Raw genomic sequence first — 19294 nt, 5'->3', positions numbered from 1 at the left:
CTGTGGTTTATACGTGTGTTTCTTTTAATGATTTTAATCATTGTGGGATGGTTCTCTACTGCACCTCTACTCTCACCATCTCTCCTACACAACACTAGTACAATACCACTATCAACACACAATGCCATTTGCTGCCCACCACCACCACCAACAACAACAACAGTTTTATTGTTTGTAAATTGTGTATGTTCTTATGACTAATTTGCCTGTATATGTAGGGTGAAAAACCCAAGTTTCTGGGAGAAAAAGCCTGCTTCCTGCTTCCAAACTTCAACGGATAGCGAAATACTCCAGCGATCCATTATTTCATACATTCTCTTCCATCTGTATGTATCGACAACCTAGCTGACTACAAATTCCACAGTTTTGCTGATGACAACACACTGTGCTCCTTTTTTTTTATTTGAAAAATTGTACTTTGCACGACATAAATTACCCAAACTTCCAGAACACGCATCAACTTCTAGAGCTACTAAATTCTAAAGACCACTCTGCTCTACACTACAACATCACCACCAAGAACATATTCCGCTGTGCTAAAAGCAAAAATTCTTCGAATCATCAGCACATTCGACTACAAGTTCACTCTTAACACCATAGCTCGCATTATGGACATTTTCGACTTCAGTTTGTTACCAGTAGAGGTTTACCAACCCATCTTTCTCTCTCTCTCCATCTCTCTCTCTCTCTGCACTGAAATGTGCAAGGATAGTTTTCTTTTATGCAACTCCAACATGCCAAGTTGTTTATTTTGTCATGCTGGTTTCAGTTCTCAATGATCTTATCGAATATTTCTGATCAGTCTGACCACTTTAGTCACAACAGCAATCAATCTTTGGTGAGTATAAAGCAAAGATGCAGTAAATATCTTCATTTCTTTCTTTTTAAGGAATTCTGGATGATTGGAGTAGTACGTTAATAGTACCCTCTATAAAAAGGAAACGTGAGAAATGGAGAGAAATTTCCTTACTGAGTGTTCCTAAAAGCAGTTGTGGAACAACTTAGGTTCAGTCCAAACAGATTTTGAGGATCAGATTTTCACATTATTTAAGAAATCATTGTAATATAACAAAGATCTGAATTTCCGTTTGTAGATCTTTAAAAGGCAAATGATGAGAGAAAAGCAGTTCATATGGTCTAAATGGGACGTTTTATCAAGTAATACGTTGTCTATATTTGAATTCTAAGTCAGCAGTTAGAATTGAAGGAGATACAGCAACATGTTTGGATGTTAAATCAGGTGTGAAACAAGGGTGTACATCATATCTCCAGTGGTATTTGTCATCTATATGGATCATGTTATGAAGGAAAGTGCTATTAAACCTGATAGCAAAATTGGAGATATTAATCTCAGCTCTTTACTTTATGCAGATAATGTTATACTTCAAAATAATATACATCTAAAAGTAATCAATAATATACATATACAGAATTCACCGACTAAATTGAATAACTGCTGTGATAAATTTTGGTATGAAAATCAAGAATAAAAGGAAAAAGACAATGAAGATAGACAAGAAACATTGAAAATATCAACAGCATTCTAAATGGAGAACCTACAAAACAAGTAAAAATTCAGGCAACGTTTTTAGTGAAGATGGCAAATTAAATATGGAAATAGACAGCAGAAAAATTACCAAAGCTAGTATGCCAAAAATCAACTGAATAAGTTTATATGGAATAAGAGAGATTCAAAACACTAAACTAGCTACATACAAGACAGTGTTCAAACTAATTTTACCTTATGGATCTAAGAAGTGGGTTAAAAGCAAAACACTTGATCAAAGACTGGAGACTACAGATATGAAAGTTCTGTAAAATATCATGGGACTGAATAAATGGCAGTATCATATTTCTAAAAAAATTATTTACGATAGAACAGACACATTGAATCAGAATAATCATACATGGCTCACGTGATAAAAACTTACCACTCATTTTAACCTTTATAGACTTCAAAAAAGCTTTTGAATCTATTAATAGAGAAGCAATGTTTAAAATACTCAGCTTCTATGGTTTACCCTCAAATAACAACGTTCTCAGCACCTTATGAAGATATTACAATGCTACAGTAATCTTTAAAACAGAAACATCTGAATCCTTTCCAGTGACAACAGGAGTCCTGCAAGGTGATGTACTAGCACCATATTTGTTCTTGGTATGCTTGGACTACATGTTATGGACCATCAACACAGAAGATCTTACTTTCAACATTAAAAAATCCACCCAAACCATGCAAATAACTGATCTTAGCGTTGCTGACGATGTTGTACTCATTGATCCAGAACCAACAAATGCACAAAAACAACTCAGTCTACTAAAAGCACAGGCTAAACACGTTGGTCTGCAGATCAACATTCAGAAGGCCAAAGTATTCTCAATAGGTTATGAAAACTTTATAATTGATAGATATCAAGAATAAACCTTTATAAAGAGTAAAGGACCTTCAATATCTTGGATCGTACATCAGCAGTACAGAAAATGATATTAGAAAATGTAAACGGCTGGCTCTAGTGTTCCATAACAAACTCCACCCCATATGGAAATCATCATTAATATCATTAAAAACAAAATTAAGACTATACCGTGCAACTAGTAGATCCATCTTCTTGTATGGTTTTCAAACCTGGATAATAAGCACCAAAAAACTACAGATCTAATTAACTCCTTTGGAACTACATATGTCAGACTGATCCTTGGATGCACTTGGATGGACTGTATCACTAACTCTGCTGTGCTAAATCTGGCTAAGCAAGAACCACTTGCCAATGTAGACAAAAAAACTACAACTCAGATGGCTTGGACATCAACTCAGACATCCTGAAGGCTCATGTTTTTTGGAATCCCTCATCTTGCACAAACCAGACGATAGCAACCACAGAAGAGGAAGACCATGCAAACAATTTTGGCAATACATCTGTGAAACCATCAATAGGCTGAACTATGAAACTCCATCTGACATCTACCAGTTAGCTCAAGATAGAGAGACTTGGAAGACCATAATATTTGCAATCTTTAACTCGTTTTTTTGTGTGTGTGTGTGTGTGTGTGTGTGTGTTTTAATGTAAATCTCTTTTCACTTTTCATATTGTATCATATTGTAAATAAAACTATGATGATGATGATTTTAAAGATAATGTGAAAGGGATGATATGCAGTTATTTCTTGACAAAAATTTTGGGAAAGCAATAACGAATAACACAATGAAGTCCCCCCCCCCTTCAGAAAGAATTTTGAATACGCTGATTTCATGAACGCTTAATTGGATGCCAATACAGTGTTGCAGTGGTAATATTTTATGCTGAGTTCAGATAACAGATTAAGTACATTCACAGTGGGAACTACTCAAAAAAACTGGATAGCAGACATAATTTCAGGAGTAATGGAAGTTTATTATTAAAATATAAATAAAAAAGTGAGAAAACTCCTGAGATAAGTAATTATAGTAGAATTATGGAACATTGACCATGCAGACAGACTGCAAAAACACGTCATAGTCACAAAACTTAGTAAAGAAAGTAAGTGGAAAAGCTGGGGTGGGGAAGTTATAGAAAGTTATATGGTTATTTTACTGTTATGAAGAGCAAACCAAAGACCTTGAAATCATCATGCCTTAAACCTGTTTCTAGTTTCTGCACTCACCACACACTTTCACAATACATTCCACTCACCAATCACTTGCAAAGAACCTGCTTTTCACTCCACTACACACAGACACGCACTCCTTATATAGCTTCCAGGGATGGCCTCTTATTCTACTGTTGTCTCATTCTACTCTATGAAAAATCTCTTTTATGTTAATCTAGTAATAACCCTTCACCAACTTATCTCTAATCATATCTCCTGTCCTATTCACAAGGCTCTGTCATTTACATTCCTTCAATCTCTCCTCATATCTGATGTTTCAGAGACCTGACACTAAGTAAACCTTCTCTTGACCCTCTCTCTATACAATCTCCCTGAAAATCAGGCAACCAACTCTGTCCATATGTTGTTGCATGATCAGAGCCTTATACAAGGGAACCATAATCTCTTTCTTTCAGCATGCTAATGTCCTCATTATTGCCATAGTCCATTGGGATATTCTTATAATTTTGGCAATATAACCTCTAAACTTCTAGTCTCTATCCACCACCACTCTCAGATCTCTCACCTCCTCCACCTCCTTCAAAATTTCTCCATTAATTATGTGCACTGCATCCTAAGTTTGCCTACTAAATTTCAAGACCCTGCACTTTATAACATTACATTGAACTGCTCCACTCACTTGCCCATTCAACATGTGGCCTTGCACAGCAGCTGGCCTTACAGGAAGTTCTGGGCCACAAATGGGTCCAGAACTAATTCACATGGCACTCTATTAGTGACCTTCATTTTTTGAGATAACACTCCTCCATGCACAGACTCCTCCGTGTCAGACTACTATTACACGTTTGACAGTCAAACAGTCAATTAGCTATCCAACTCGCTAGTCTCTAACCCAATTCGATCCGTTTTCATTTATCTTGTGATGTGGCAGTTTATCAAAGGCTTTGAAAAATCCAAGTGTACCACTGTATATGCATCTTCTTTATCCATTGAATTTGGCTTGTTGTAAAAGCATACCCCCACCTAACAAACTAATTCTGACCATTATAAAGAATATTGCTACTATCAACCCATTTCTGAATCCTAGTTTTCACCAACTTTTGTAACACCTTAACAGCTCCATCCTATAATTAGTAATATTGGTCTTATTCCCCCCCCACCTCTTTGTGAAGTAGAACAGCTTTTCCCACCTTCCATTCTATTCCCCGTTTCAAAATTTAGGTTAAACAGGTGTGCCAAAGGTGCAATTAAATTCCTAGAGCATTCCTTAAAGATGTGTCGATATGTTGTCAATTCCTAGTGCCTTATTAACATCATATTTACTTATTTCCTCAAATACCTCCTCCTCATAGTCCCTCCTCTGCCAATATGCTCTATACCCCAGCTTTTCATGATGTTGCCTTCTCAAGGATGAAACACACTGACATACTGCTCACTGAATTCTTCATTTATATCCTCTGCATCGGTTATCAATCTGCCAAGGTTATCAGCTAGCATGTTTCTCCCATAGTCATTTTTTCTTCTGCTTGCCACATATCGAAAGTGCTCATTAGGAATTTTCTTAGCTTGGTTGACTAATTTCTTCTCATACTGCACTATTGTTGTCTTTACCAACTGAGTCACTTTCCTCGCCTTCCCTCAATACTCTTCATGCAACTGTTACCAACATTCATCTTGTATGGCCTCCACACTGACTTCTTCCAGATTTCATACTTTATCTCTTCATTAATCTGTTTTACTCTTACCTTATTTAGCATTTCACCTCTTCAATATACTCAGACATTGCTGCTGTTAAATAGCTCTTGATTATTTCCAGTAGCATTTGTCTTTTTTCTACTCAACTCCTCTTCCCGTGTTATATCTCCTGGTTGTCTCCTAAGTTTTCATAATCACCAGCCTTGTACTTCCACAGCCACTTTCAATTTACACTCCATTCACAATCACATCCTCTGATGATATAACAAGAACCAAGACTCATTATGGGTGATTCTTATTCCGTGATGCTATCTCTTCATTCCATTCAATATTGCCATAATTGAAATCACCCATAATGATCACTGTTCACTTGCTCACTAAGCTGTCTATATATGTTTTGTCTCCACCTTCCATGTTCCTTGGCCTGCATCAACACCAAACCAAATATCTCACTATCAATTTCCACCTCACACCATACTGCTTGAAAACCACTGCCACTCTCTCTCTCCCTTGTATGAACATAGTTCCCCCCCCAGTATCATTAGCAGTACTTTCCCACTACTTTCGTGCCCTTACTATCTTTGTGAAAAACATCATATCCTTCCATTATATTTCTGTCAAGATATCATTCTCATCCAGCCATGTTTCACTTATTCCATCTATGAGAAATCAATTTCTTATACTCCTTCCATTCATAAATAAGCATAACAGTTCATTTCTAGGTGTATAACAAGTCGTACCCATGTCAACTCAAGCCTGTGACTTCTGCCCACTTGTCTGTTCACTCATCCTTTGTTCTATACACCTTCAAACTCACTACTCCTCCTGTGTTCCAGGCCATTGTATTCCTGTGCTGACCATTCTTTCAGAATCCATTCTTTTTCCCCTGTGTAAGCAAACAAAATTTGTGCATATAGTATGTTCACAACTAGCCTAATTGCATATAGAAGTTCCATATTTTTTGCATTATGAGATACTGATGCAGTTGATGTGACTTCAAGCCTCTATATAAGAGGGGTTTCCAAAAAGTAAGGTAATAACACATTTTTTTCTCAAGGATGTTTTATAAGGAAGTTGAAATTATACACCAAGAAATAAGTGAACATGTACTACATCTCCACATTTACTGATGCCCTTGTCCCAACAATGGATCAGTTTATCAAGACTATTTCTGATGAAGTCCATGTCTACATCCAATAACCAACATTGCATGTTTTTTTTTGGGGGGGGAGAGGGGGGGAATCCCCCTCAAATTAAAGTTTGAGGGTGATAAGTCTAGGCTGTAGGGGAAATGTGGAAGAGTTTCACAATGATTTACAGCACAACCACTCCACGAGTGGTGTGTGCAAGTAGCATTGCCGTGCATCAAAATCACACTGCATTCTATGTTGGCTTTCAGTTTGTCCAATGTTGTATAGTAAAGCTTTGCATTGATTGTTCCTCTCTTCGGTAAGAAGTCCACCAACAGAATGTCCTGGCGATCTCAGAACACTGGGGCCATGCCTTTTTGGACAGTGGGAACAGTTTTGCATTTTTGGCACACAGGAGATTGTGGATGTTTCCATGCCTTGGAAACATCCATCACAGACACCTGTTGAATTTTTTACCATGCATTTCATGATCAAAAATTTTGACCATGAAATTCAGGCATTTCATCACACAGAACCGACCTAGATTCCACTCAGTATTCTCTCCTATTCTGATATGCATCAAGATCGAGTTCTAAATATTGCACTAAACATGATAATAATTTTCGGGTTACAATTGTATTATACTATTTAAATTTTACGATGTTCACAAGAAAGAGACACGTTGATTTTTTGAATAATCTCAATGCGATGTCTCAGAAGGTAAGATACAAAAAGGTATAATTTTAGAATACTATATTTAACGATGCCACAAATTAAATATTTTATCGCATTGATCTGTTTCATAATTTTATTACCTGTAACTGATTTCGTGGAAACTGCTGTAACTTTCAATATGTTCGCTTTCGTCTGCTTTCTTTCCCTTGCGTTGTTTCCTTTGTTCGATTAACTTGTAAAAACTGACTCGCATCCACCGTTTATAATTTGCCAGAATTAATATAGTTCATAGAAATCCAAGACTGTAATTCTGATTGCGAGCAAAATGCAGCCTCAAATGAAAAATCCAACACGTGACAGAAAAGGAATGATGAATGCGTATACATCGTCAAAGTTTGGGGAATACCAAGTCTGGCGAATTGTTATTTTCATAAGCATGTGGCGAACGTCTCAACTAATGAAATGCAGACAGCTGCACAAGGACATGGATAATTCTGTATATATTACTACAAAAAAAGTTAATGTGGACAGTATATCATATGATGTCAGAAATAATCATACAACAAATGTTGGCATTTGTTATATGGCATTAATCCACCTGGGCATTTAAAATAAACATGCAGGGTTCTTTCTTAAAGTGATGCAGTACCCTGTTATACAAAATGCAGTTTTACAATTCCTCTTCTGGTTTCTCAATTAATTACTTTTTAATTCAATAAGTACACACAGTTTTTCCTCTTTTAAACTTTTCTGATAATTTAGAATTCATATTATAATTTATAAGTAATATTTTGTAGGTTCAATTATAGCGGACTCGACCATAGTTTTAAAATCGTAAGAATAATCATGACTAGATTTCGTTTTAGTATTAATCCATTTAAAAATTTTAAATTTTGAAAATGTATTAAGGAGTTGCTTCTAATCTGAAAAACTGGTAATTTTTTCCTTTACAAAATATTGGGTATTGTGATATACTCTCGCACTGATCATGAATAATGAATCATCAATGTTTATTTAACATAAAGGACTACAAATGCCTTAGTATTCCATAATATAAGGCACATATCCTTACGGACATGTACGAGTATAATACTATGCATTATGGGAAGGGTCGCTACCCAGACCAGTTTCGACTTTCATTGAGGTGTCATCAGTGAGACTCAGACCCAGAAGAGATACCAAGATTGAATTAATGCAGGAGTCATATATTTCCCATATACAAGCAGTCAAAAGTGACGTCATTAGCTTCTATTTACAAATATAAATGTCGCGCTGCAGAAGCACTGTGGGAATGTTACACAGAAACCAATTAATTATCACATGCGTCACTGCAGTTTTCATGGATATATTATGCCATATCCGCCTTTTCCTTTGCCCCAGATACTGTTGCTATTTTAACTCTCTTGGAGTCAAAGACTCATTGAGGGAAAGGGAAACGGGTTTGTACCATTAACAATTATTGTTATACAATATACATACATTATAAAAGAAATATGCAAATACTACAAAATTCCAGAAATATTACAGAAATCCCACTTGCCTGCCATAATCTATTATATTGAAACTTAAACTCATTCACACTTTCAGCACATTCAGGCAATTATTCCACTCATCCAACCATCTACGTACAAATAACACATAACGCCCACCCTCTCTTTCACCCTAGTCTCCCCCGATTCGCCTTCCACCTGTCAAACTTTTATTTTTTCGTCTGTCAAATTTCTTTTATTTTTTCCAGATTACATGCACGTTTAGAAACCTTTGAAAGGTTTAATAAACTGCTTTTCTAAATTATTCAGAAAACAAACCGAAGTCGTTTCTGTCTGGATGTTACGTCCCAAAGAGATTGGCAAGAAATCTGTGGAACATTTAGGTAGTCTTATAGTGTAGTTCTCTCAAAATGAAAAGTTTCTGTTTGTTCAGTTTTTATTTATTTATTTATTTTTTTTTTAATTCCCTTGTTTTTATTAGCTTTTGATATAAACATTTTCTTTACTCCGGTTAAAACCTCAGTTAATTTAATTTTATTTTATTTTTGACTCGCTGGCTGACGACATCATTTTATGATATCGTGCTATTTGAAAGTGAACGTCACATCACCCTGTTATGAGGAACGCTCAAAAGTTCTCAAAAATCTTTCATGTCTCAGAAGCTCATTCTTTCATGTAAGAAAATAATTTCTCTTATCCTCCAGTTGCTGAACTAGACACGCAGCATTGGATTGGTATATTTTACCCAAGGTATTATTTCTACTGGTCTTTCAGTGTAGAATGAGGTGTGAAAAGTATCTTAAACCTGCGGAGGTCGCAGCTGATCTGATAGATACATGCAAATTGTTTACATAAATATTCTTACACATATCCAGTGTATAGCTTGGATGTCATGAGTAGCTGTGTATGCATATCACGAGTGATATTCCACACTGTTTATGCAGTTAGGTTTGGTTTAACACGTGTTATGTAAAGATTTCTGATATTTTATAGTAAATTGTATAAGTTTTATCGCATTTTACACATACTAGTAATGAATGTATCTCTCAGATACACGCGACCTCGGCTGAAATTTTTTCGAGTGCGACCTCCGCACGGTTAATATGGATAATCACATTCACTGCAGAGCCTCCGTAGTTCAGTCGGTGTAGAATTTAGTCGGGAATCACTGTCGCCTTGCACAGCGGCAGTGATTCCCGAGAGCTATAGGATATTCCCATCTTACGTGACCGCTAATTCATAAGTAAAGGGTGTCCCAAAATTCACGCAAGATTTAAATTTAGCGCCATTTGTGCGGTAAAGTGTTGCCAACGAGGGGGGAAAAAAAAAGACAGCGTGACAGCTAACAGTTCAGGGTTATTAAAAATGGAGCGCTACACGAAAGAACAACGCATTTTCATTGTTGAGCAAAATTTTAAAAATAATGAAGGTTTGGCAGCTACAGTTCGCAATTTTCGTACAAAATATGGTCGGAATAGTGATTTAACTTCATCAACTGTGAAAAGATTAATTTAAAAAATTCAAGGAAACTGGATCAATTAGTGATCTTATACACCTGGCCGTCCTTCAACAAGTCGTTCAACAGAAAACATCGAAGCAGTTCGTGAGAGTGTTGCTGAGAGTCCAGGAACATCAATTCGGCACCGTGGTCTTGAATTGGGCATTTCGAGAAGCTCTCTACAGCGTATTCTCACGAAAGATTTGCATCTTTATGCTTACAAAGTTCAATTGACTCAAGAACTGAAGCCTACTGACCACACACAGCGAAGAGAGTTCGTTGAATGGATTATGGAACAACCACTTGTTGTTGTTCCATAATCCATGCTTATTTTTCGAACAAAATCATCTTCAACATTGAGGCTCATTTTCATCTTGATGGCTTCTTTAATCGACAAAATTGTCGCATTTGGGGTTCAGAAAATCCACGAGTGATTGTTGAGAACAAATGCATCCACAACGTGTCACTGTTTGGTGCGGATTTTGGGCTGGAGGCATCATCGGTCCATTCTTCTTCGAAAATGCGGCTGGTAAGGCAATAACAGTTAATGGTGCTCGCTATCGCGACATGATAATCCAGTTTTTTGTGCCTAAATTGCAAGATATGGATGTGGACGACATGTGGTTTCAACAAGACGGTGCCACATGCCATACTGCCCGAGAAAGAATTCAATTACTGCATGAGTCATTTCCTGGTCGTGTAATTTCCCGTTTTGGTGATCAGAATTGGCAGCCCAGATCATGGGCTGCCAATTCTTAACGCCGTTGGACTTTTTTCTTTGGGGTTTTTTGAAGTCTAAGGTTTATGCCAACAAGCCCTCGACCACCCACGCCTTGAAGGAAAAAATTGGGCGCTGTATCAACGAAATTCAGCCACATTTATGCAAAACGGTCATGGAAAATTTCGACAAAAGAGTGCGTATGTGCCAGCAAAGCCGTGGAGGCCATTTACCGATAAGATATTCCATGCATAACTACCCTATACTGTATACTTTATGAATCAATAAGAAATTACAATTTTTAATTAAAAACCTGTGTTTTCTATCAAAATTACTTCTTGCTTGAATTTTGGGACACCCTGTAGAAATAGAAGACACGACACAACATAAAAAAAAAAAAAATGAATTTTAGTTAGGAAAAGATTTTTTTTAAAAAATTCTAGTTTTTCTTTTTTTGGGGGGGGGGGGTGCCAGGGTCCCTCGACCCCCTCCCTGGGTGCGCCACTGCTTAATTCAGTGAAGAAATGTGTGTATAATGAGTTGAACTAAGAAGAAATTTGGAAAGTTATTTCTTGAGAGTGCGCGCGCGCGCACACACATTTTTTTTTATAAATAAAATAAATAATCAACATTAAAATTAACATTTGTCGCTGCAATTATTTATCAGTAATTGCAGCGACAAATGAGACTGATTACTTTACTGTGCGATCATAATTTCAGTCTACATTAAATGGAACTAAAAGTATATTTTTACACTCAAGTTTTGATGTATTTTAAAGTTTAATGATACGAGATTTCTGAATACTTAAAATAGTAAAGCTCATGGTAAGAAATTTAATTCCCATTATACAAAATATACAATCGGTTGTGTTTACAAAATTTACAGCTTCAGTGATGTTGTTATTCAATATGTCGTCAAGCTTACGACCACGAAGATTAAAGACATCGGTAACATCATGCTGTCACTGAAAGTGCAGTAAGAGACTGATCCAAGGGAGTAGGTATGGCAACCCTTAAGATCATATGTATAAGCAGCACAGTGCTGTGTCAGGAGAGATCCAGACATGCGATCCATGTGTCGATGGAGAAATTTTCCAGCATGGTGGCCACAGTCATTCACTACGTGGGTGTATTTACATTGGACGAATTCAACAAAAGTGCTGAAATGAAAATTGGATCAATCAGACATGAAATTTTCATCACACAATTGAAAACAAAATCAAGATTTGACAAGATTATGCTCTTAAAAATAGTTTTGTTTAGTGGTATGTGAATAACTGAAAAGGAGTCATTACTGGGTTTAAAAATTGAGACTGGGGCAAGGTTCTCCCTTTAAGTGAAAAATGTACAGCACATTGTTTCTCTTCAACATGAACCATTACCTCACAGTACGTTTGAAAGACGCAAGAGGAATCAAAATTATATACTCATATGTAGTGTGATTTTTTGAGTGAAAACAAGGTTTACTACTCTATCAGTATGCGTTGTTTTGAACCACTTTCTCAGTAATTTTGATGCTTTTCTTTTTAATTGGGTAGGACATAGGTCTTTTGCTTCATCTTTCTTTTCTGTTAGGCTCAGTATCTTATCACAACAAAATAACTTGGCCTTTTAGAAACATGATATTGCCAGCGTCTGCATAATATTCACTTTGTGTGGGGAGAAGAGGGGATTACCTTTCTAGGTCCCACTGTGTGAAATTTCTTTGGAATTAAGTTATTCCAAATACTTGATTGTCATTCCTATTCTGCATTTAAACACATTTATCATAAAAAATTGTTGGGGGATCCTCCTGTGCTGGAGACCAAATAGTAAACATTGTTTTATGCTTCATACATTTTGTCAGTAATTCATATACTACCTAACGACATTCACAGTCAACACGCGCCCAGGTTATCTGGTACAGGTGCAGTGTTAAACTTCCAATATGAAGTCAAAACTTGAGCATGTTGCGAACCTACTGATAAAATGTGTGGAAATGAATAATCTGCACCATGCTGTGACAGAGATCAAATTTCATGTCCTGGCATGGATGTTTGCTAGTCGTACCATCCCTGGTTGCTAAGTGTTAATTACTCCAGTGTATGATTCTGAATTAAGTTCTGTTCTTGAATATTTCAAATTAAATACATCCCTGGTCACATGACCACCAATGCAACTACCTTGGAAAAAAAGTTTGTAAAATATTTAATGTTCCGAAACAAAATTACAAATGTATATATATTGCTAAAAGGTAGATCTAATTATTACAGTAATCATGTTCTTCAACCAACAAGCTCAGGGATTCACATAAATTGATGAGTTTTCTGTCCCTACTTTGATACAAAATTAGTCAACTGATGGTGACAAAATTTAGTTTATTTTCCTCTGTGACCGTAATCAATGTAAAAGAACATGATTACTGTAATAATTAGATCGCTGACATAAGATCGATTACGAACGCTGGGATGGCAAGCATGCACCTCGTTTACCATATTATGTATCCAACTACTATTGCATTGTTCAGTTACGCCTAATAAAGTTTTTTACACTACTTACTGCCTTGTGTTATTTCTGTATCTTTGTGTCCCTGTTAGTACCTTCCGGTGGCGTTTCCGGTCATGCTTACCTAAATGAATCTGGTCGATTTTGATGTTCTCTATCTCCACTCAAAGTTTGTAAGTGGAATTTTGAACCACCCTGTATGAATGTGTGAGAGAGAGATTAAACAACAAAGGTCCAAGAAATGATCCATGGGGCACACTGCAGGTCACCTTAAATTCTGGCTGATTCACACCCCTAATATACTGCGTTCATAATGCTCTACTTAGAGGAGGCCTTCCGCTCCAGAATTATGAAAGAACGGTTCTCCGCTCAGAACAAAACCTTAATAGAAACCAAGGACTGATTCTGCCCGAGATCTGGAACACCCTTATTAGATCTTTCAACATGCCAGAACTGAATTTTGCCGCCAACTACAAATCGTTCCTACACAACAACTAGCAGACCATACACGCGCTATGCGTGTGATGTACGCGTTTTTCTGCTTTTATAAAAAATACAATTGTATTCGGTTTATTTTATGGATTTAGTGTTAACAGTTTAGCATTTAGGTGTTCTTACTATTTTTATACATCTTTTACCCTGATGAAGCCAGCAGCTACAGTTGGTGAAACTAGTTGGTGTAACTTTGTTTTAAAATAAATTTGAGCAAAATAACCCCCAAATAGTAGTCATTTATTCTCTCCTATACTGAGTTCATATTTCTCTACTAAAAGCCAAGTTTTGTTAGAAAAATTACACAAGGCTGCTTATGTTGTTTTTCATCTGCCCACAACAACATTTATTTGTTATCCCCATTTATCTGCCCCGCAATCATTAAGCTCGGCCCACAACATCGTTTATCTTTTATCCCTATTAATCTGCCCACGACAAACTACGGCTACACCCTGGTTCGACATGCGACATCCAGGTTAGTTTAGGTTAGGTTAGTTTATAATGATTTCTGATTTCATTGCAACTTTTTTTCATTATAAACTTACCTAACCTAACTTAAGCTGTTATAATTTCTATTGAGAATAAAAACCTATATAGAAAACCTATAAACATGTTTTTATTACATTTAACAGACTCCTCCAGGAATTATTCACTTTAACCGGTAATTATTAATAATAACCGGATTTATCACTTTAACCGTAACACACACACTACATGTTAACAAATAAACCAGATCACGATATAAATATAAAATGGCATGAAACAAAGCTAAGTGATATTCAAAATTTAAACTGCAGGTTAGTCAAAAAAAAAAAAAAAAATTATTTGGTCCTCCATAACGAACGGAAATCTGAAATGGAACTCCCATATCTCATTTTTAACAAATAAGTTGAGGTACATAAATAAAATCATAAATGCAGCGTCTTTTAAGATGCTTACACTATTCTTGGATAAATTCTTCACTGCAATGTTGTGTCAGCTGTTGGGATGGGGATTACTACAAAAAACTGTTTCCTTTGATACGAATACAAAATAGAATAATTAGGGCTATAGTCATTACCGATTTCTTCGCATATTCAACTAGTACCTGTTTGTCATTAATATTTCCATTACGAATTCTGTGTTGTGTACACTGAGTTAGCTATGCATTAGGAAACCTCCCCCGATTTACATATTCGGCTTGATAACTAAGTACCATGTGATATCAACGTCACTTGCGGCTACTATAAATGGCCACTCCTATGTACATAATCGGGCTCCCGTACTACTGTATCAAGGGTGTACCAGGACTGGTTTAACCACGAACAGATATCCCGCAGAAGGGCTCACTCACATTGGTCAGCCACGAGTGGTTGATCCTAGAGGTGAGCGTCGGTTGTCACAACTGGTATCTCAGCAATGACGTATACCAGTAACACAGCTCACCCACCAGTACAACAGTGGCCCAGTTCGACCCATTTCCACATGTATCATACCTTGCTTCGCCTAGGATTCCACAGCCGGAGACCAACAATGGTACACATGATGACGGCCAGGAATCGCAAACAACGCCTCGTATGGGCAAAGGACCGTCGGCAATGGACAGGCGACAAATGGAAGTAGGTCGTCTGGTGATGGCCTGGTTCGTATGCGCAAACAGCATGAAGTTCTATCTCCTGGTTGCACAGTTGGGGTCCATCAGGTCGGTGGAGGTGATGTTATGGTCTGGAGAGCCATTTCTTGTCATGCCTAGTCCGTTGGTTATCATCCCACAAACATCCCTGACAGTAGCCCAACTAAACTTGAGCTACCGTCAACGGAGTAGAACGGGATGTGCGAACTGCTGATCCTCCTCTGCGGAATGAGCGTGAACTGACAGAGTTGCAGCAGTGGCCATGGGGTTGAGTTACTCATTGGAGGATGGTCGACACCTTGTGGAATCTCCCTCGGTGTCTGTGATTGCACAGAGAGGTAGACCAACGCATTATTAGGTGGGTGTTCCTAATGCAAAGCTAACTCAGTGTCTTATTTGTAAAAAAATAACTAATTTTTTCTCTGTATATAATGTTGAGATGGTTTAAGATGTGGTCGGAACTTGCTTATAATTCCGAAAGCAAACAAATAAATTTTTCATAAATCTTTTGAATTCCTAGTCACAAGCAGCTACAGTAAGTATGTCTGTAACCTCAGAATATGCTTTCAGAATGAGCTCTCATAGTTAGTCATTTGATTTATAGTGACTCTATCTCCTAAATTCAATTTTTCTAATAACCAGTATGGTTATTGCACTTGGTTACACAAACTGTAAAGTTCCTTATATTTCCTTTTCCTGTTTACTATCACAGATCTTTTCCTCAAAATATCATTCTATACTTGTGTAGCTCAGTGGAAGTGACATTTGCATCCTCTGCGCTAGGCCTCACGAAGGTAGACTTTAGTTCAAGTCTAGTCGCCGACTGGAGGAACTTTTTCTAAGCCTATCTTCGACTGATTCTCGAGTTAGTCGATCTGTGGGACGGGCAAGAGGGTTTTTCGTCTCGTAAACTTAAGTAAAATCGACTGTAGAACCACACATTATTTCAGACAGCAACACAGCATGTTAACGTTAGGTACCAAGAGATGGCAGCACGTGTTTGCCCGTCTCTTCATCGGTTGTCACCTATAATTAGTGATAATCATGGGCCAACTATCTCTGATCGGCTACCGGTGGAGATTGAACTGCCCGCTCAGTCTCCAAAAGCTAGATAGCGTTAAAAGGCCTCTCCTGCTCCTTTAAGGGAATAAAAGGCGTTAGGTGATTATTATAATTCTCTGCGTTACTGTTCAGGTTGTGACATTATATTTTAAGCGGTTATATTAGTATTTTTTGTTCCATTGCTGTAAAAAGCATCACTATTGTAATATGTTATCATTTGTACCAATTCTTCAGTCTTAATTAGTTTCAACTTTAAAATATTAACTGACCTAAATATACCGAACCGGCTGTCACAGTCTTTTCAAGATATCAATCAAATTAAGACAGATACGCTGTTATTTGCAGATGATCTACAGAGATAAGTAAAATCATTCAATGGAATTATAAAAATAAATTAGCACTAATTTCTGTTCCGAAATGTCTAAAGAACAGTAATGTGTACAATATCCATAGCTATGTATTAAAAAGTCCGTAATTAATATCCAATATTAATTACGGACGAAACAACGAAATCTCTGAATCCAGCGTATTTTCTCTTAATTGCTTTGTTCTTCTGGCCAGTATATTCTATTCTGCGGAATAAAAACCTGAGCAACATAATATGAGAATATCAAAAGTAAAAAAATAATAATGGCTTTCAAAGGAGAAAACCCAATAAGGAGTAAAATAGGGATAGATAATAAAATATTAGAACAAGTAAATATTTTCAAATACCTGGATGCAGATGAAAAAGATACGCACATTAAGACATTAAATTTGATTAAAGTAAACGGCAGAATAAATAACATATTTAAGCCATCCCTGGTACAAACACACACCAGAATCACACTATATAACGTTCTGTCTAAACCAATTTTATATCGAAGTGAAACGTGGACCATAAAAAACGGATTCAAACAGCACAAACGAAATTTCGCAGAAAACCAGCAGGATATACCAAATGTGGAACCATAAAACAAATTAAGAAATTTTACAAACCTTAAATATAAAACCAATTAATCACAATATAAGTAAATATAAACAAAAATGGATAGAACTTGTAAATCGAATGGACAATAGCAGGCTGCCAAAAATACCATACGGATGTAAAATAAATGGAAAATGAATAATTGGATGACCCAGAAAGCGATGACTTGAGACTGGAACAGGCCACTGAATAAGTAGTCAAGTATAAACATATTCCCTCCACACACACACCTCGTTTAACGTATATATTCTTCACAATATCATCAAAAACTAGGTTTGCTCATTGTTTCTATTATAATTTCACAACAAAGCGCCCTCTTCTATATCTTAAGCAGTATAATGCCGAACAGCTTTAAAATCGGACGAGCTGTGTCGAGTTTGGGTTATCTTTAATAATCTGATTTCTGAAGTTGATGTCAGTGATCTAGTTTTACTTAATGAACTTCCAAAGTCAAGACTGACCAAACCAAAATAAGATCCCCTAACTACAACCCGAAGGTTAGTCACGTGTACTATTATTTTTTTATTATAAGACTTCTGCAATTTCCAATGATCCACCTTTCTGATCGCAAATGTGGACATCTGCTTCCGTGGACATGTAACTTCATCGGGAAGCTGCTTCACTTGCCGAGAAGTTAGCGTACCCTCACTCCAATCAACAGACTGCATGTTCGAACCCCCCCCCCCCTCCCTGCGAGCATTGATGTTTGTGATTAGGTAGGGGATGAATTTCATTGGCTAATGTGGGACCACTGATATGCTTATTGGGGTTCTCAATTGATTTGAAAAAGCTTCATGCTTGGTCCCTAAACAAGTGTTTCCGGAATATGTAAAAATAAATTAAAAATATCCTTGGCCCACCCACGTTACGAGATGTACTTTAGGTTTCAAAATTGCCTTTCCTGGATGGAAGCAGATTATTTGAGTAGAAGTAAAAACAAGGACAAATTTCTAACTAAGGGGGGGGGATAAAACTTTCTACGGTTAAGAAAGAAAAATCTTGATCGTACTGGGGGTGATGAGAAATCGACGATGTGTACCCTCCTCTAAGCAGGGAGATGCTAATACGATATTTTCGACTGTCGTAAACGCAAAAATAAATCAAAGAAAAAATATCTAAGAAAGTAAACAGGTGCACTACAAAAATTTAGTGCACGTGAAATGGGAGGGTGGGGAAGGGTGACTAATGACGGTATTTAAAGCATTAATACAATTCCGACAGCCAACATTTTTTACGCTCGAAATTGATAACTTCACGAAATTTTATTTAAGGCTTCCAATTCTTAAGCTGTTTTTATTTATTATTTGGCTTATGTCACTGATTTGTCAATTTTAAATTAACTTTGCTAAGGCCCACAATCAGCAGAAATACATTAAAAATACATTTTATTCTTGTAAGAAAGTTAATTTGACTTACCAGCAGGTTTTTCTAAGGCCATCGTCCACATCTTCGGTATCATCGCCTACTTCGCTCAACATCACCATTTCTTTGTACTGAGCAGCACATTTGGTTTCGTCTTTGGAAATGTTTTTAAAACAGGGAGCGTACCGGAGATAATCTCAATGAATAAAAATAAACAGTTAAACTTTTTAATATTCCGTTTAATAATATATTTTCTGAATAGAAAATTAAACATTTATGGGGCGGATGCTAAGTTTTTTAGGGGAAATTTACGCTTTGGTTGGGATTGCAGACGAAACCACTCAAGCTATGAGGGTCATTTAATTGCTCGTGTTCTCTTTCCAGATTTCCATAATGAAAAACCCTCCCACAAGGAAATATGTCAAATAAGAGACATTAAGTTGTTATACATATATCTTACTAAAAATAATCTCAGGGCGAGTGAGAAACATCCCAAGTTATGCATCCCTGAAAGTCCGTAG

At 36.7% G+C, this 19294-nt stretch overlaps 1 protein-coding gene across 1 annotated transcript; it reads right to left on the bottom strand.

Annotated features, from left to right (window-relative positions):
- Positions 1–11599: 11599 nt before the first annotated feature.
- Positions 11600–18965, bottom strand: LOC150092051 (uncharacterized). The gene is made up of 2 exons (XM_090415347.1): positions 18828–18965; positions 11600–11954 (listed from the first exon to the last, which is right to left on the bottom strand). The coding sequence occupies exons 1-2, from the start codon at positions 18893–18895 to the stop codon at positions 11699–11701; spliced, it is 324 nt and encodes a 107-aa protein (XP_090271473.1). The 5' UTR covers positions 18896–18965; the 3' UTR covers positions 11600–11698.
- Between the last annotated feature and the right edge of the window lie 329 nt (positions 18966–19294).

Source organism: Typopeltis vanoorti, unplaced genomic scaffold (genome assembly GCF_054136105.1).
Source record: "Typopeltis vanoorti isolate ZY-2024b unplaced genomic scaffold, IOZ_Tvanoo_1.0 HiC_scaffold_95, whole genome shotgun sequence".
Classification (NCBI taxonomy): domain Eukaryota; kingdom Metazoa; phylum Arthropoda; class Arachnida; order Uropygi; family Thelyphonidae; genus Typopeltis; species Typopeltis vanoorti.
The sequence above is the reverse complement of the archived record's forward strand: the minus strand, read 5'-3'. Positions and strand labels throughout refer to the sequence as shown.

Excerpts from the sequence above, each read along its gene's own strand:
- LOC150092051 (XM_090415347.1), bottom strand. The coding sequence starts at position 18,895 with ATGGTGATGTTGAGCGAAGTAGGCGATGATACCGAAGATGTGGACGAT. Across the intron at positions 11,955-18,827 it reads GGCCTTAGAAAAACCTGCTG|CACTTTTGTTGAATTCGTCC; the intron begins GTAAGTCAAATT and ends TTTTCATTTCAG.